We start from the raw sequence: 19,904 nt of genomic DNA, 5'->3' as shown, positions 1-19,904 counted from the left end.
TTTTATTGTACTGTATTAATTATATACTGTTACATATTTTACTGGATTTTTTTTCTTGTTGGGGCATCCATTTTGCCGTTTTATCCAGTCATGTTAATCTTGAAATGTAATCTAAAATAGCTTTATGAAAAAAAAATGACAATAATATTAATCATAATGATAAATCACACTTTTAAAATGCTTTTCAGGACATCAATAAATGCAACATATTAATTGAGAATAGATTTCTTTGTGGGCTTTATTCCATGTATGTAACCTTCTGACCTAATAAACAAAACAATTTGGCCAACTGATAAGGGAAAAAAAAAAAAGCTCATTTTTGACATCTGAACTCTTTACCCCTGCATGCCCCCTTGAACCTGGAATGCGACTTTCAATGACTGACTTCTTTCTATCGCTCTCTCTTTTCTCACATACATACACACTCATACACGCGCTCACGACTTGCCCAGAGGCCACGTCAGAGCAGCTTCCCTCTGCCGGTGATTGACGTCTCTTGTAAAACACACACGCATACAGAGTGACTGTACCCGTCACCTCTCCTGAGCAGTATTACCTTCGCCTCATTTTGTTCTACCTGTCCATCATTCCTATTCTGAATGGGCTCCCACGAGACTGAACGGCTCTGGGTCCGCTGCCTGGCGCCGCTTTGCCCTTCCTCCCGTCAAAACCAAGATACGCCGTAGCGTAGCATGTAAGCGTATACGCCACTGCCAGGCTTCACAAGTGATGTCGTCTTCTCTGTTCTCAGACGTGGCGGGTTTTGTGCCGCCCCAGGTGCTCGGCTAACAGATGAAGTGGGGGAAGGATCGCCGGAAACAAAATATAACTTGACTTTAATGGTGTAGTCCCGTTCACCATCCCTAGAGGGTACTGTATTTATTACAACGAACAGGTAGGCAAATTGTTCCGTCGAGTTACAACCAGATGACATAGACTTTCGGACTTTCTCTGGACTGTAAACGGTTTGGCGGTGGAACAACTTAAAAAAAAAAAATCAAAATGAGTATAATATAGTCTAAAGCTCCAGCAAGCATCTAGAACTCAAATGAAAACAGAATGTGGTGAGACAGCACAAAGCAGCTGGACATCGGCTGGATTGTCTGTAGTGTAGTGGTTCACATACAGTAGCTGTCTCTTCATCCAAGCAAACACTGTACGATTATTTCCAAGTACTTGCCTTAAATTCCAACTCACTGCAGGTCCCAAATACTAAGAAGTGAAGTATATTTTGGTTGTTGCTTTTACAGTAGTCCTTTAAATGTTGTAGCACCCGTTTCCGATTGCTGCCAAATAGCGAAACTAGTTGCAAAATGTCAGCCATCTGCGGACTCACCATGCTAGTCCTGTCTTGATCTGTGCCAAAAGGTATCCAGGCATTCAGTGCAACAACAGCCTTTATGACTTGACTTGTATTTGCAGTGACGGAAAATCGAGATCATTTGTTGCATATGAGTACATTTCTGACAGGCCAAATGGTATCAGATGGTTCAACAAAACCTTTCCACCGCCCGACTCACGACGCCCTACAAGACTTGAAATCGTCCTCGATTCAAATATGAGTCAGACAACTTAGATTCGTCCTGAAACAGGCCTGAATTGTACAGTCAGTGTGTGCCCAGATCAAGACTGCAGTCGACAATGTGAACTTCAACAACACGAAATTTCCAATAACATTTTGGGGAAAATGCTATGGCTTCGAATCCAGCTTTTCATGAATCCTCACCAGGATAAATAAACTACTGTATATGAAAAATGGATGGGTTGAAATGAACTGTTTCCAAGTTCATATTTGGAAAAAGAGTTTCGAGTGATGATCAGTGGAGAATTCGATTCATTTTTTGAGGTTGTTCTCCATTTTTGTTCATGTTTTGTCTTGTTTTAAGGTCTACCATTAGTTTTAGCTTGTGTTTACAGGCTCGGTTTGAGGCTTGAAGCATGAGGCTGAGGCTGTGCGTCAGTGCGTTAGTCACTTGGCAACACTTATTTTATTTCTTGGCAGCAACCGCCGTCTTCTGTTTGGGTGCACGAGAGAGAGAGAGAATACCTTTGAGAAAGAATGCCTAAGATGTCAAACCAAAGTGTTTCTTTCATTCCAGGCCTTCCACTTTCGCACGCTCCAGCTCCACATATTCAGTCTGAAAGCCTGAGTGCTGACCCCGAGGTAATCACCAAATCACCTTTGCAAATTATTCATTCCACAAAAACCCATTTCACTTATCTCACACATCTCTTGTCTTAATTTCCGCTGCTTGGCACTTCTTAAAAGGCAGATAACCTCTTGGCAATGTGTCTTTTTTCACTTTAAGAAAACCATTGCCGCATATGAGCATGCCCGTTAGCCGTTTCCCATCCTGACTTCAAATAATGTACAATCATGATGTCCGCCCTCCAAGAATGCAGGCAACATCCAAGACTAAAGTCCAATGAAGAAGGCCTTCGTGTTGTATTTCATTAACCCCGTGAGAGCTCAAATATTTACTACTCCTGTGACTCCTGACGCACGCATTGACAAACATTCAAACATATGTGACCACCCAGAGGGCGAATGTCAATACAGAGCACAGAAGAAGATGCAGACACCAGACAAGGTCCGATTTTCTTTGAAAGAGGAGCCTTGTGCCCCCCCCCCCGCCCCCGCACACACACACACACAAACACACAAACACAGCCAAACCACCTTTCCTTTGATGTTGAAGCAGCTTCTTCACAATGTAAAGACAGCGCATACACACGCACACACACACACACACACTGCCCCCTTCACTTCCACACTAACTCTGTATACTGCCTGGACACCCCTACAGAGCTCCGCAGGGGTTGGGGAGATGGACAGGTAGACCTCGGCAACCCCAGCCAGAAACTAGATGGCAGCAGTCCAAGATTTGGAGTGTGTATGTATGCCGTGTGTGTGTGTTTGCAGTTAAGTGTATTTAGACCGGGGGGGAGGGCCAAACATTTTGTGTCCAAGGACCCCATACATGGGATTTTTTTTTTTTCACCAAAGACCGCACCTAAACCCACCGGCAATTAAACATAACTAGATGCGAAGACATTAATGCAATGTCATTTTACAAATGTGCCTATTTTGGGGAAAATAGTTTAATACCTGCTGTTTTGGTTAGCAACAGACGGGCTAGCAGCGATGTCTTCAGCGTTCATGCGTGAACAACACTGCCGCACACAATGAACTGAGATAAGGGATAGGGCTGCTATTGGAGGGCCGGCGTCTGTTTGAGGAAATACGATGTCTCCTTTGAAGTTGAGAAGGATGAAATTATTTAAAAATTGAACAAATAAAATATACAGACTTCCTGCCATTAGTAGAACTGGAAAAAACAACAGCAAGCGCCTTGCTTTTGCTTTCTCATGCCCACAGATTTTTTTTGACTTACCAGGTGTGCAATAACGAAATGGAAGCTATCTGACAGTAGTTTCCCCCCCCTTCAAAATGGATGACGGCCTCAAAAAAAGCAGTTTAGGAGAAGGACAGAAGAATCCTATGTGGCTAAACTCGTTCCGCCGCCGCCACATCATGCTAGCCGCAGCGTTTCCACCGTAACCCTGCGTTATCTCGCCGTATTTTTGTTGGGACTTGTAGTTTGAGGGTTTTGAGCAGCAAAATGAGATATTCCACACACTCCCGCACCAGGAGTATATGCGGCAGATAAGAGCAACTCCTCAGAGATGAAAGACGAAAAAGAAGCCGACACAGCAATGTAATGGCTTTACCTTTGACTTTGTGTGCGCTTGTGTTTTTAAAGTATCTTACGGCACAAAATGTCGAGTGTTATTTTTATACTTTCTTGCACTGCAAAATGTCAGCATCTGAACACTGCAGGTTTTAGGACCCACAAAATTTTACCATAGAGTGCAGGGTGCATGCGTACCGATAATTTCAGCCCGATTCCCTCCTTTCAATTAAAGTCAGCGAAGGCCGACTTATTAGATATCTCTGGAAGATTATCCTTAGCGATGATCCTGTTTTGTGGATTTTTCCTTCCTGATCTACTCGGAAAACATTCTGTGCCCACAATCGTTTTTTTTCCGGCAGATTTTTTTCAAGCAAACGTTTTTTAAGTTGTTTGTGTTTTTTCTTTTTTGTTTGTTTTGTTTTTTTGAATGATCTCTCTATGTTATGGATGTTTACCTATTGCATTTGGCTCTATAATATAACTGATCTTGAAATTAGGATTATTCGGCTTTGGTTCAGGTCTACTTAGGGCCATTGTAGTTTCTGATTGGAAGCAAAATTACATGTGTGAGAGACAAGCCAACGCAGACTTGTGAACTTGGGCTGACATTGAGAGGTGGTCACGGCCCACGCCTCGATCATTCACGCATCATGGGCGTGCAGTGACGGACGCGCACTTGAGGGATGACAGTTCACACAAAGCGGACAGCATTCCACACATCTGCGTGTGAAAACAACACAACAATAACCGCAGGTCACTTTTTTCTGCCTATATGAACTCCACTGAAGAGGCTTTTATCAGGTGAAGAAAAATTCCCCAAAAAGTATTTTGACAATATTTTACGGAGGCCTAAGTATATATATTAGAGATGCACATAATAAGCGACTGATATAAAAATTTGGTCAATTGTGTGGATTTGCGGGTTGATCAAGACAATCTTTTAAATCCTTGTAAACTGAAATGTCTTGTAAATTTCACGACTAAAGGCCAGACTCCAAAGTGAGGCACACGGTGCCGTTTCAGCCACTCCCTAAAAAAAAGGTGGAAAATGAAATGGTGGAAAAGAGACACATTTCAAAGACACATTCGATGTTGCCGACTTTAAATGGACAGTTGGAAAACCTGTAACTAAGTTTAAACATAACCTGTTGCTTGGTGGAGGAATGCAAACAGGTGGAACAAGTAAAGTTTAGGTACTTTCCATTAAAATGAAAATGTTGAGGTTTTTTTATTTTGTGGGAGGAAGAGATTACTGAAACTATGAATGAATGAACTATGACAGTATGAATGTAATTGAAGTTTGAATGGTTGTCAATTACGCATGCATGTTTTGGGGGGTGTTTGCAAGCATCCTTGACCCTTTGCGGTCTTCTGTGCGCTTAGTCTCATGTGCTTTTTTCTGTTGCTTTTCATTCTGAGCAGAATCGGGTTACGCCGATCCGTCAGATGGCGTTCTGCCTGGCTGAGCTGCACTTGTGGTCCACCAAGAGCTCCCTCCAAGTCCAAGGTAGTTATCGTAATTTAGATCTCTGCCACTCGCTGATTCTCGTCCCCGGCGCTCCACTCCACTCGGCGCCTCGCTCAGCCGCGGCCTGTCATCGCTCACTTTGTTTGCTCTCCATCGGACGCTAACAGCGGCGTTTTCAGTCAACACCCCAGACCGCGCTGCTCGTTGTTGCCTTCTTTGTCTTCACTTGAAATTCTCGTGTTGCTTTCACAGCGTTCGATTGTTTGTCGATGGCTGTCTTAATTGTTTAGCGTGACCGCAGGCATCTTGACATGGGGGGAAAATGTGCCCGTCACGAAGACCACACACACACACACATTGGCATTTTTAAGACTCTCTTACCATTTGCTTGTTGATATACGCTTCGGTTCTGGCACAAAAATTGCCGCTTTGGGTGATCAACAAGCTCACCAAAACTCAGCAACTTTCCGTTGTCCGAGTCACCAGCATGTCCGATTCACACGTCTGACTGATTAACGTAAAAAATGTAACATCCAAGTCAAGAGTATCAATTCCAATATTTTATTTCCGTTGGGTGACACATGCAATGACGGTTTGTGCTACTATTGAACTTTTGAACACTATTACGACGTCGGGTGAGAACGCATTTTCCACATGGATAGCTTACATTGCTCATAAGCACACAATAAACATACGATAGTGGCCCTGTGCTTGACATTTTTGACACTTTCTGCGCTCGCCACCTATCTGTCCATCTCCTCCCAATGCTCCGCTTCACCATTTTCTTGTTTTCTTTCCCTTCCATTCCGTCTTTCACAGTCTGCTGGACACTGGGAGCAGATAGTGTCCTTTTTTTTTTTTTTTTTTTTTTTTTTATCGCAGGGATAACGACGTGTGAATGTGACTCCATGTGTCCCATGTGTATCCTGGCTGACGTGGCCATATTTGTATGGTGTTTTTTATTTATTAATTTTTTTTTTTAACCTTCTATCTTGCAAAAACGTGCCAGGATAAATCTCGGCAAAGAAGCCTGCTCGCTGAGTCGTGACGCACCTTTCTGTTAGCGTATACAACAAACAACCATATAGATTTTTAACACATGCGCGACCACAATCCCGATGTATTAAATTTGATAAGAAAAAGTTTTGCACAAAGTAACAGAAAAGTGTTCTAGAGCCATGAGTGAATACTAATTTTGTAGATATAAAATATTTTGGCTTTTATCGAGCAATTAAATTCAACTTTATTGATATAATAGAAATTCAATAGGACACATCCATACCTTTAATTTTAAATAGCAAGGACCTTTCAGAAGAGTTCATTTCAGTTTACTGTACTTTATTGTCAAGTGGAACTTGTCTTGTCAGGTGAACTTCGCGTGTGCATGAGCTTGTGTATGTGTGCATGTTACTCGTGATTTATAGTAATTGTGATTTTCCAGGTACAGTATACAAGGTGAATTGAGTGTGTGTTTCCAGATATGGCATGCATATGTGCCTTACAAATCATTATCAAATATTAAAAACTAGTGATTTATATGTGAACTTGAATATATACGAATACAGTATACATGGTGAACTGTGTGTGCATGCGTGAAGGGGTGTGCGTGTGTGTGAGTGTCCTGTTGTATTAGCGTGACCTCAGCAGCAGCAGCAAAAGTGGCAACGTGATAAAAAAATGATGTGTTGTGCGAATCTCGACTTTTGGGGCCTGCCGGAATAACACAGAGCAGAAAAATGCACACCTCAGCAACTTGTCCATCAGCGTGTGTTGGTGCTCATGGGCGTGCGTGTGTGTGTGTCTCTCTATTTTTTCATTTTTATGTCTACGTCAAGTCTACGGCCAAGATGGGCACACTTGTCTTTATTAAACACCTCTCCCCATCCACCCGTTTCCATTCCGGCTTGGACCCCCTCAATCCTCAAGCCCCCCCAACCTTCCTCCTCTCACCTCCCTCCAGTGGTCTTATCTAAAGCGCGGTGCTGGCAGACGGGACAGGCCAGTGGCTGATAGCGATTGTTTATCCCACGGTGCAAAAATTGCTGATTTGACTTGTGTGTTGTTGTTGTTGTTTTTTTTTACCCTGACAGCATGATGCTCATCTCTCTCTCTTTCTCTCTCTCTTCCCTTTTCCCCCTCCCTCTCTCACCCCGCAGACACAGATATTGGCACATATCAGTACCACGATAAAGCAGAGCCAGGTAAATAGTGTTTATATTGCCTCTGTGTTTGCGTTTAAGATAAGTTGTATTTGTGTGCACATAAGATGCAAACACACACAAGTCTTATATGCTTTTTTGGGGCGTCTTTGATCATTTTGGTACACACGGAGGCTGTGTTAGTACGTGGGATTTACATGCTAAAACATGTGCACAGGTTGGTATTATTATGATGAAGCCGGCCCCGCGTTGCCGCTGTTGACCCGGGGTCCTGCCGCAAAGCGATAGGTGAACTAAACTGTTGACTTTGTCCTAGATCTCATAGCAAGAGGCCCTCCTCCCATGTAGGCTGGGCATGTATCACCTCAGGTTGGCAGGCTTTGCTCAAAGTCCTAAGGACCCCCCCTCGCCCCCTTCTTTGTCATATTAGCTGTGTAGTTATTACATCTTCACCCACATCACTGATTGTCCTTAATGTGTCACACCATAAAAATATCTAGAAACAAATAGAGTTTACAGGATTTAAGACTAAAAAGTATGTAATTGAAATGATCTACAGATGCTTCATGATGGTTTTTGGACATTGAAGAGTTAATTGCTGAGCCCATTTGGGGCTCAGTTGCTAGCCAAAGCAGCAGAACCAAACATTGGGTTAAACGAGTAAGCGGTACCCGGTAATTGAACAGGTAATACTGTTTACCAGTAATTGTATTCCAGAAATGTCTTTGCTCTTTAATAAGTTTTATTTAGAAATAAATATAGTATACTAAAATAAAGTAAAATATTCCCTCATTATGTCTCTCAGTTAGTTCATTTGAAAAAGTAAATGTCTCACTCGAATAGTAAGTGTAATTATCTTAGGTCATAGGGGCTATTGACATTAAAGATGGGGCAATCACACGGCTCACCTATTTTCTTAAGCTGAGCTATGATTGGTCGTTATCTGAGCCCTGAGCAACTTCGTTGTCATCTTCAGTCTACAGAAGTGACAAAATGGCCGCCCCTGAGATAGCTAATAGTGGGTGCATTTTGCTGCTTAACATTATATACCACAAACACAATATCAGAATGCATTTCAACTAGTGGGCCTGCTTGGAACATATTCTGGAAAAAAAAATGTTTGGGTTGACATCCACTTTAACTGTTAACCCATTTGGAATGTAGTTGCGAACAGAAACAGCAAATGTAAACAAATAATTGGTTATGGTTTGAGTAAGCCTGTTTTTTTTGGGGGTTTTTTTTTGTAATGAATGGCTGTAATGCTTGAACTTGAATGCTGCGATGCTTGCTAATAAGGATATGTTTTTATTTATTTTCAAGGAAAGTCGCAATTTTGACCATGCGGGCATTCTACCCGACGGCGACAATATAATTATGTAATTTACGACAACGGCGACGGGCAAAAAAGACGTAGTCACTTTATTACTGTACAAGAATGTGTCATCTGTGGGATGTCACAATTAGCCATAGATGACATATTCAATATTTTAATTCAGCAAAAATATGTTTAAACAAAAGGAATTAAAATTGTAAATTATAAGCGGACAGACATTTGTATGGACTTACTCCTGTTCCCCTCCTCTGCCTTTCTCTCCATTTACATGTTTTATTTTTAGTGTCTTTTTCAATAGTGATGTGTTTTCTTTCTTTCTCTCATCTGAATAGCTGCCTTCTTCTTTCCCTCCAATCTTCAGTGGAGGAACGATGCTCTGCCTACAAATCCTTTCATTTGGAGGATTACTAAAGTGTGGCTTGATATCACAGTGCAGGGGGGGGGCGAGGAGGAGGAGACGGAAGAAGAATCCAAACGTATTGCAACATTTCCACATGGGATTGTAACGATAGCCATTGTGCACAGTAGATTATGTCAGGTTCTTGGATTTTTTTGGTAATGATTAGTTTGTTTGTTTGCAGCATTACACTTAAACGACTTCAACTATTTCCACTAAAGCAAGATCCAGAAAGGATTGTCAAATTTTGGTTCAGAACACAAGTGTTTTTCTCTATTTCAGTGTGTCCACTGAAAATATTAAATTAGATTTTCCAAGCTTAATTAACTTTATAAATTGCACTGTTTTCAAAGTTCTTATAAATGATCACTCTGTACTTATTTCCTCTATTTTTAGTCTAGATAAGTAGTTTACATTAATAAATAGTGCAGTCCTTAAGCGTTACATTCAATAATAAATAAATACATAAATAAATAATGATGGTTATTTTATACAAAATATCATGAATATTAATGGGAAATTTTCTGGTTTAATTTCCTTGTAGTCACATTTTAATCAAAAAGGTCTCAAATTTACACATAAACAGAGTTATCCTTCAAAATTTAAAAGCTTGTCTTAAAACGATCTTTAAAATGCCCCAAAATAAGAATGTCAATATTTGCAAAAACGTTTTTTACAAGTTGGATTCAGATGTAACTGCAGTAACAGCAATCTACAACCACTGCAAAGAATACTTCATACTTATTTTATAAGGAACATAATAAATATGAATGCACTGCAATTACTCCGGCATAATACTGAGTTCATGATGTCGCCCTTTCCTTGTGGTAACATTTAATGATGAGGAGGTCTTTAGTTCTATTAAATAAGTCTTAAAAGGTCTTTAACTTGATTTCCAAAACTCAATCACAGTTAAAAATTGTACCTAATTCTGATCCCCGCCTTTCAAAATTCTTAAAAAAAGCCACATTGTTATCCAACGAAAGGATAAGTAAAGTATTTTATTTTCATTTGTTTTATTAGTTCAGGTGAGTGAGGCTAGTAAATGTGTGCCCTCTCCTTGTGGTCACATTTAATGACATGTCTAATGTTAACAATATTATAGCATATCTCATCCATCATTTTTTCCCCCCTTGCTTTATGGTATAGACTCAACCGACAATGGACATAATTCCTGTTAGTTGCGCTTGGGTATTTGACAGTCAAGCCCCTCACGCCCACTAGAGGGAGACCCAAGCTCATTGGAGCACCTCAGGGGTCCCCTGCAGCCATATAGCCCACCAGCAGTCCCCCCCTCACTCACGCCCAGACCTTGTCTTGAGCAGGTGCCTGTGTCTGGGCCTGCCTGCCCCCCTACCCACCCCACCTCTTTATCTGATTAATACTACTTATCCAGGAGGTTTTCCAACTGGACAGCCCACCGTCTTGCAGGCTGCGACCCGGCCGAGAGGCGCCGTCGTGGGGCGCGCTTTGCCAAAACAGTCCCTTGGATTCATAGTGGCGCATTAAGCTGCATTGTTGGGAAAGAATAAAGGAATCACCTATTTGAGAGCCTCAGCCGGCACGTAAACTCAGTGGGCATCACAACTCAATTTTTGCAAGCGTGTGCTGAATTGCATCTGGCTTCATGAAAAAGTCTCAAGAGCCCATGCATGAAATTTAGCAAGATGTTGGACATTTTTGTTGGAAGCAGCCATTTTGGGGCAAATGCTCGAGTTGGAAAGTTAGAATATAACACCTGTTTCACCAACTGAAATTAAATTGGTCTGACATGTCCATCATGACAGGATGCACAAAAAAGTCTCAAGCACCTATGCCCGAAATTGAGCATTTTGTTTGGTTTCAAGCAGCTATTTTGGGCCAATTCCAGGACTTGTACTTTGCCGAATTTCTAGTGAACTCTCCCAAATGAACCCCAATTGAAAGCGGGTATTTAAAGCTAAATCATCCGATTTTTTTCCTGTTCGTTTGTCTTCACCCTCTAATGTGGGCGGGGCTTCATGTTAAAGTTTGACAAGGATTCGCCGTGAAAACAGGGGCCTCTTCATCGAAACTCTTAACTGTATTTTTTTTCTACACAGCCAATCACCAGGAGCATCACTATTTCAATGAGAAAGCCCACTTCACTGAAGGTACAGTAAATGTGATTTTTTTTTTCAAGCTGTAGGTATGCAATTATTAGCAGCCTGGGCGAATCACTTCCTTTTATTCTCACCCTCCCACTCACCCAGTAGTTGAATACAAACACCCTTATCTGGAGACGAACACTCATCCCGCCGTCCGCCTCCCTTGAAACCAACCACACCCTCCCCTCCTGCATTTACATACTGTTTACCTCCTCACACCCTTTCTTAATGGAAAACCTTCATTTTTATTTTGCAGATATTGCACCCCATTAAAAACAACAGTCCCTCTTTCTCCCCGCTGTCCCCGCCATTGAAGCCGAGGTCACTTATACGCGGGCGCCAGCAGATGCTCAAATTCAATTATGTGTTCTGTTTCCTCTCGCCGCTTGGCCACCAGAGATGGAGAAACCAACATGAAGGCGGCCTTTTGCACATGTGGCGATACGCGCCGAGCCGAGCGAGAGGTTGCGCCGGGGAGATAACTTGAGTGCGCTACAATTAAGTGCGCGCTTCTCCTTGAGGACCCGTTTTTGAAAGGACGTTCGGCTACTCCGGGCTGAAAGCGGCCGACTTAACGCTACCGCTAGCTGCTCTGGGGACCACGCGGCAGTAATGGAAAACCACTTTATTGTAGTATTGTGCTTTAAAACATTTCTTTTGCAGATAAACATACTCTTAAAACAGTGCTTCTCAATTATTTTTCGTTTTGCCCCTGCCCCAGAGAAGAAGAAACTATTTCACACACACCCAACTCTCCTCCTAAATAGTGTGTATGATTATTACCTAATACTCCATGTGCACTCTCTGACAATGAGCGAGCAGCTGCCACCTACTGTAGTGGATGTGCAGTTACACTTTATTCTAGTACGCCCAAAAAAAAAAAAAAAATCCGATTTGAGAAGGACTGTCTTAACAGCACTGCCTGCATAGTTAATCATGCCGGAGACATGATAATTGAACAATGTTTTTGTAATGTAAATTTACCACGGCAGATTGTAGAATTATCTTTTGTCTTTATCCGTTCGTCATTAGGTGTGGTGAAGCAGCATGAGCCTCGCTATCTAATTTTATCCTCAATTGCCTTTGTGAGTGTTACTCGATCTTGCATGCTGGGGTCCGTGCAGTTGTACTGTACAATCTCTCATCTATCTACTTGGGAATAAGTCTGGGAAGAAATTATGAGCTGCATGCCATACTTTCGCTCTGTACAATTTCTCTCTTTCTGTGCCTTTTGTTCTGTTCAATCTCTCTTTCTGGCAAAGAAACTGTTTGAAAAGACCTTGTATGCTACACGCCTTAGATTTGCCCTGTACAATCGCTCTCCTCCCCTTTCTCGCCTTTCATTCAGTTCCTTTGCTGTGCGCAATTTCTCCTCTTACAAGTAAGGACTGTTTCAGAAGACCTTAAATTCTGAATGCCATATATCCGCTCCTAACACTTTCCTCTCATTGTGTACCTCTGCTGTGTCCAATCTCTCATCTGACTTCTCGGAGACCATATATGCTGCATGCCATTCATTCACTCTATATCTCTCCTCTTTCATGCAAGAAATAAGTGTGAAAAGACATTGTGGGCTGCATCTCGTATGCTTGCTCTTTTACAGTCGCTTCTCTTTCTTACCATGGATTGACGGGAAGGACAAGTTTTGGTGCCTTTCAGGGTTTATTGCAGAAATATAGAAAATGCGTCCTGGGTGTCAAACATCACACTCTTCCTTAGGCACTGGTGGATTCTGATATTACCTCAGAATCAGGAGAATCCGCGGCTCCAATCCAGCTCCCCACCCTGAATCCGTACCTTTACGAACAAGGCAGCGAGCCAGGAATAAGCCGGCTGAGATAATCGATAGCCCCGTCATTTAATGACTGCTCTTAGTTATTCTCGTATTCCAGAACATAATTAGCATCACTTCCGCCTATCCTCCTCATGGTTCTGTTGTCACCACCTTTTATTCACCACGTTGACCCCCTGTCACACTCACCCTCAATATGTCTGGATTTTGTTTGCATTCTTCCCCCTTTACCCCCCCCCCCCCTCTCTCTCTCCAGTTTCTACTTGTTAAAAAGTCCACGTCACATGATCTCCGGCATCGTTTTGTCTTCTAGCTCGAGGCTATTCCTGGACCCCCGCCAATCGGCGCCCGGAGAGACTCCGCGATTCGCTGAAGGAGCTGGAGGTGCCCGCCTACGCCGTGCTATCCCCCACCCTTCCCCGGCCGTCGTCTTCCTCCCCCTGGGGATTTTCCGAGTTTTCCCTTTCCGAAATGCTTGATTGATTAACAAATAGGGGCATTCTCTCCTCTGCCCCTCACTCTCGCCGTCATTCTCGTTTGTTCTTTTGCCTCCCCGCTCCTCTCTCATCACCTCTCTTTTGGCCCAGCTCTGTCATCGAGGTGGATATTTGAGGGGATCAGGGGACCCGCCGGCTGCCCCCTCATCCCTTCCCCTTCCTCCCTCCTTCTCTTCCTCCTCCTTTTCCTTCCTCTCCCCTCATTCGCAACACCACCCGCCCCAACAACCCTCGCCCCTGTACTTGGGGCATTAGTACAGACCTGGCTTTGTTTGTTGGAACCTGTCTGTGGCTACACGGACATGCACGCACACACACACACACACACACGCGCGCACGCACCACTCACTCGTAACTATTGTCTGAAACCAGAAACACCCAGTTTACCTCCACGCCCCATCCCTCTCCTCCTTCTCCGTCCTTCTCTCCACCCATCCAATCATCCCAGCAGGGTTTGGAATGTGGCAGGAATGACTGACATTACCCACGCACACACACACACACACATACACACACTCATGCGGAGTAATCAGAGCAAGCAGTAGAACCTGTGTTGGCAAGTGTCCGCTTACGTGTACCACCTGCGCAATGAATTTAAGTAAGTGAGTTTTGTAGATGCTAAATCCAACTGTTAAAAATATGCTGTACTTTTGCACTCATAAAGCCCCTTTTCCTGAACACAGTCACCGAAAAACGTACTTAGCAGGGCCTCTTGCAAAGATGGGGGGGAAAAAAAATAGCCCCCAGCACTAGTTTGACCACTCAACATGAAATTGGGTTGACAGGACAAAACTGTCAAAGCAAAAAAAAAAACTGTACGATCGACAGCACTGTGGGATCATACACAACAGTCTCCACTTGAGTCCATTTACTGACGTTTACTGTCTCCTCTTGAATAAAATGTAACTTCTTTTAAAAGTAAATACTGGAGAATCTCATCCCCCTCTGCTGTGCAGCCTGAACCGTGCTTTAAAATAGCATCATTGTTGTATTTTCACCGATCTCTTTATCTTCTCATTTATGGTTTTGTGATCCATAAGAAAAGAAAGTGACGTCACATTTTTGATGGGACCCATTTTGGTCTGGATAGCAACCGATTATGACCTGTTTGTCTTCTATTGTCCACCTTTCATGCTCATTCAGGAATTGTTGCAGACCAACACCTGCGTTCACACCAGATGGAGGAACACGCATTGTTGCCAGGTACACACACAATCACACACACACTTATGGCACAGTACTGCACCCTGGTCCTCCCAGAGCAAGCCACAAATTAGTAGCTTCGCTTCAGTTTGCTTGATGTGCCCCTTGTCTGTTCTCCCCAGTGTGTATTCCCCACTCTAATGTCTACTTTGTGTTTTTCTTCTGCGTCTGTGTGTAGATTCTACTTAGCAGCGGCATACTGGTAACCTTGACCCTGAGCGGACCCCAACTCGAGCAAGTGTGCATCGACCGAGCGTTAGTGGGACGACTGCCAGGTGACACCGTGACTGACGGTTAGTGAGAGAAACACAGTACGACAATAGCGCTTGCCTTTGTCTTTTATAATTACGGGCCCTTGTCACGCAAATGCCTCAAAAGTGGCACGATTTGGAGTTTCACCGACATTTTCTGGCCTCGGAAATCAAACAAAACTTCCCACGAACTTTAGCCCCCTTGAGTTCAAAAGTTTGCCCACCCTTGGCTTCAGTACCTTATTGTTGGGCGTATGGTGTCCATTTTAATGAGTGTGACCAAATACGTTCCCTATAAAGCACTATGACTCACTTCACACTGGACTATTTGTGTCATTGCGTCACCATGGCACTTTATGACTTTATTTAAAAGTCTTGCAATAATTGTTCCCGTCACAGACATACACTTTTAAACACATCCTTTTATTACCACACGCATACGCACACACGCGTACGCTCACACACACACACATTACAGGTGCCACAGGTGAGCAAGCCGACTCTACTAGCTAATTGCGGGCAAATCCTTTTGTGTTGTGCGTCCAGGGGCCTTCCCTTAAGAGCATCCATCAGTGTTTTTCCTCCATTGCGTCTTCCTCCAGGGGGTCCCGCCTCTCTCCCCTCAACCTTTACCTTACCACCCCCCACGCCTCCCCTCCCTCGCCGCACGCCCTCGCTCAGCAGAGAATAAGCGGCAGCCCAAATCTGCTAATTATTTCTTTCTTTCTGTATCAATTATTTGTTCATAACATGGCCTCCCTGCTTGGTCTCAAGACACTCGATAAAGGCCCACTAGTGCGCACACGCACAAACACACACACGCGCACAAGAGTACGTATGTAATGAAAGCTTTCTTTTACAAAGACCAACAACTGTTTGCCGCATGTTCACTCACTTTAAAGAAACACGCATAACACACATCTACAGTACACGCGCACTCGGGGCCCACAGGTACGCAGACGGCAGGCCGACTCCCGCTGTGCTCCATTCAAAGCCTCCGAGGCGCTAATTATTAGCGTAATGGTTGTACGAGCGAGGGCGGGCAAGTTCGGGGGGGTTTGATGGCGGGGATTGTGTGGGTGTGTAGCATGTTAGAAGCTCTCCTCACATCTGTCACTGGTTAAATTAGCCCGCTTAGGTAATCAGAGGAGGAACACTCTGGAGTACACTTGCCACGTGCAATTAAGACACACAGTTTATAGTTGTGTGTGTGTGTGTATTTGTGTGTTTGTGCCATTCATATACATAGCGCAAAAAAAGTCGCATATGAGAATAGCTCTAACCAAGTTGCGTTTTTGAGAGAGGTTTTATTTTTACAAGAATATGCTAGCGTTTTTTAAGAAAAAATGTCTAGTCATATTATTTGTGAAAAAAGACATAATACTGTATATAATATCAAGAACAAAGCTATATTTTTCAATAAAGACTAATATTATGCGAATAAAGTAAAAAAAAATGGAGAAAAAGAAAAAAAAAATGTTTTTACCTGGAAAAAATACTACATAATATGCAAATAAAGTCAGACTTTTTTTTCAGGAAATAAAAAGTCCTGTATTACAGTGGTGCCTTGAGATACAAGTGACCTTTTCAAGCTGTCGATTGTACAGATTTTTGCTTTGATTTGTGCTTTTTCTGAGGGTGAAAAAAAAATCATAAAACGTCAATAATAAAGTGTTTGTTTTTGTCAAAATGTAATATGAGATTAAACTTGGATTCTTTCAAAAAGGATGCATGTATTATTAGAATAGTTAGAAATTAAAGACACATTTTTCAATAAATAATGTAATATGAAATAGAAGTCATATTTTTCTGAGGACAATCATTCGTATTATGAGAATACTGTAAAGTCACGTTTTTTCGTAAAGTTATTTTTTCGGGGAGGGAAACACTGATACTGTATTATAAAAATAAAATATTTTATTTGAAAATAAAAAGATGATTTTGATTATGTTATTCCTCGGTAGACCTGATTAAAGGATGGAATGGGCTGTATGTGGCCCCCGGGAAACTCTTTGCCTACTCATGACTTCGAACACCATCTGCACAGTGACGGTTTGACTCTGTAACAGATTATTTCAGTTTCACTGGTTTCCTTTGGGGGGGGGAAATTGTTAAAAAATTCAAACAAATCGGAGGTTTTAATGTTCCCGCTGTCTTTGTATCTTCATTCAGTTCACCATTTGCCAGCTGCCCTTTTTGTTTCAACATGCAATAGAAACAAACCTTTTTAGTATGTGAATGCGGACGATAATCCCGTTTCTGCGCCACACGGATTAAACTAAACACCAGACTTGTTCGGAAGAGCCACTCTGTTCCAGCCAGGTCCTCTTTTATGCCTCCGTGGCGTAACAATGCCGGATTATTCTCCTTTCTTAAACTTTGTCCGTGTTCTCTACGGCCGTATTTCCGTTGCATCATACCGAGGGCTAGATTACATATGTTTGCACCATCAAAGCATTAGTGGCGTCCTTTTTGGCGGACGAGCCGCCCGTGTGCGCCGCGATTAAGCGTCCTTAAGTGATTTTTCATAGCCGGTTTCATTTACTGGTATTTTAAATGTGCTTTGGCTAAGCCCATTGGCCTCTTATGTCAACACGCTGCTCAAGAGATGGAATTAAATGGATTTAGGGGGGGATGTGCCTTCCAGTGTGTGCGTGCGCGTGCGTGTGTGTATGCATGCGTGAACTTGTGTAAAGTTTGTTTATGCTTGCGAGTGTGTGCATGTATTGCATATGTGTGTTGGTATATGTTGATTTTTGCAAACATGGTACACAAAGTACATGCATGCAGTGCGTTTGTGTGCGTGTGTGTGTGAATGGGTGGAGGAACATAGCGGTCAAGATGCTTAATACCAAATCAGCCACCTGGTCCCATTTTGGGTGCGCAGCCTTCTCTTATATCCTCGTCTTCATTTGGGAATGAATACGCCTTGCGGAATTTTCTGCTTTGTTTTTATATACAGGTATGTTAAGAGAATAGTCATATTTTTTTAGGGGGGGTACGTTCATCTACAAGAATAGAGTCGTATTCTGATGACGTAATTGTCGTTTTTAACTTATTGTTACAATTTTAATAAAAATACCATGTATTTGTACTTTTTTTTTTTACAAAGATGTACTATCAGAATAAAGTCTTGTATTTAGAATGGAAAAAAATCACAATGTGAGAATAATCTTTTTTTAGTAGAAGAAAGTTGTAATATGAGAATAGTAGGATTCTTTTTTTATTTTTCTCTTAAATACAAAAATATTCCGAGTCTCTGATGGGGTACTGGTACACTCGCCTGAGTTGTGTGTGGGCGGCGTGGGATCGGTTCCTGCTCAGTGACGGTGTCTCTGTGTGCTCTGCGACTGGCTGGTGACCAGTTCAGGGTGTAGTCCGCCTTTCGTCCAAAGTTTACTCGGATAGGCTACAGCACATACACACACACACACACACACACACACATATATCTATATCTATATATATCTATATATCTCTCTATATATATATCTATATATATCTATATATATCTATATCTATATATATATATATATATATATATATATATATATATATATATATATATATATATATATATATATATATTTTACAAACATGGCTGCTTTGTGTACGTGCATGCAGTGTTTATGTGTGTGCGTTAATCATGTCCATCTGGACTCTTAATACCAAATCAGCCACCTGGTCCCACATTGGCTGCGCTGTCTGCTCTCATATCCTCTCCTTCATTTGGGAACCAATGGGATTAATCCTAATCCCGTTTATAGACACCCGTCGAGATCAATACTAAACTGCATTTAACTTGATTTGCCTTTAATCTATCACAAAGATGCTTAAGTATACTGCATTAACTGTTATGTCGAAAAGCCATTACGCAACTCGTAACTGTGTATGTTCTGATGGAGTTTAAACCCGGAGGCCATTTTGAGTGTACAGATGCTCCATAATCCTAATTTTGAGCATATCGGGACAGTCGGGTTATGGCTGACCTGGTTTATGTAGCTTGCTCCTCCGCGTTTTCAAGCCCCTTTCTCCCCCCTACACTTTTTCTCCTTTGGAATATTTGCATATTAATTTGAAATTCATTTGAAGTGTAATCATAGCAGCGCCCCTCGCGTGTATAAATACACACACACACACACATACGCAGCGTGGTTAATTGTGGGTTAGATTTCCAAATCTCGGGGTGCAGCCTTACTCATTCAACTCAAAGCAGCATATCTGAGAGACATGTGTTACAGCCCCCCCTTTTCCCCCCACAAACCTCCCCTCCTTTACCGTTTAATTGCTTTCATAAACAGATTAATTTGAAGGAGAGTGGGGGTGTTTAGGTGGGGTGATGGTGGGGGTCTTAATTGCTAATCAGCGTTTCCATGCAGCTCCTGAAGAGTTGAACGGGATTGAGTGCGTTTTCCACGCAAAGTAACAAAAAACATAAAAAGCCTCGGAGTTTCCTGAGCGGAACGGAAAAGGGAGGAGGAAGTAGAACGCAGGGAGCAGAGAAGTGAGAAAAAGATGGAGGAAAGCCAGAAATATAAATGGGAACGAAGAAGATTGCGTGGCAAAGTGGCAAATATCGTACTGCGTATGGACAAAAGTATCGGGACAAATTAGGCCTCTGAATAGATCAGGAATACCCTTGCTATCTTAACGCTAACACGTAATGGAAAACAAACATACTGTTAACATAACACTAGATTCTTTACACTCTGTTAAAAACGAATATTATACTGACACTCTATACTCGAAACACTTCGTTTGTCTGTATAACTGTTTTATACTGCCCCTGGTGGCTAAGGCAGGCATACCAGAAGGAGCAGCCAATTAATTTAATTAATGAAGCCTTAAATCATGATGCACAAACTGTTTAACTCTTTACATTCAAATTATTTGTTAGTGCTCTATTTTTTAATTAAGAGGTGATATTATTGAGTGCTATTTTGTTGTTTGACTTTGTTTACTGAAAACAAGCGTGTACTGTAC

At 42.3% G+C, this 19,904-nt stretch overlaps 1 protein-coding gene across 8 annotated transcripts in view; it reads left to right on the top strand.

Moving 5' to 3' along the window:
* wdpcp (WD repeat containing planar cell polarity effector) overlaps positions 1-19,904 on the top strand; it is a 68,566-nt gene that overhangs the window by 10,934 nt on the left and 37,728 nt on the right. For 4 of the 8 annotated variants that reach the window (XR_015088743.1, XM_086045626.1, XM_086045621.1 and 1 more), the window contains exons 3-8: positions 5,118-5,202; positions 7,320-7,364; positions 11,134-11,184; positions 13,284-13,354; positions 14,611-14,670; positions 14,849-14,963. Coding sequence is in view for 7 of the 8 variants with exons in the window: in XM_086045621.1 (XP_085901747.1) it covers positions 5,118-5,202; positions 7,320-7,364; positions 11,134-11,184; positions 13,284-13,354; positions 14,611-14,670; positions 14,849-14,963 (427 nt within the window). In the remaining variant the exon portion in view is untranslated. Of the gene's footprint in view, positions 1-2,099; positions 2,165-2,807; positions 2,895-5,117; positions 5,203-7,319; positions 7,365-11,133; positions 11,185-13,283; positions 13,355-14,610; positions 14,671-14,848; positions 14,964-19,904 lie in introns of all 8 variants that reach the window. The other 4 variants (XM_086045622.1, XM_086045623.1, XM_086045624.1 and 1 more) reach the window with 2 other exon arrangements.

This window comes from Filicampus tigris, chromosome 11, assembly GCF_054856515.1.
Source record: "Filicampus tigris isolate MCC_2025a chromosome 11, RoL_Ftig_1.0, whole genome shotgun sequence".
In the NCBI taxonomy this organism is placed as follows: domain Eukaryota; kingdom Metazoa; phylum Chordata; class Actinopteri; order Syngnathiformes; family Syngnathidae; genus Filicampus; species Filicampus tigris.
Note: the sequence above shows the minus strand (reverse complement) of the source record. Positions and strands in the feature narration are given on the sequence as shown.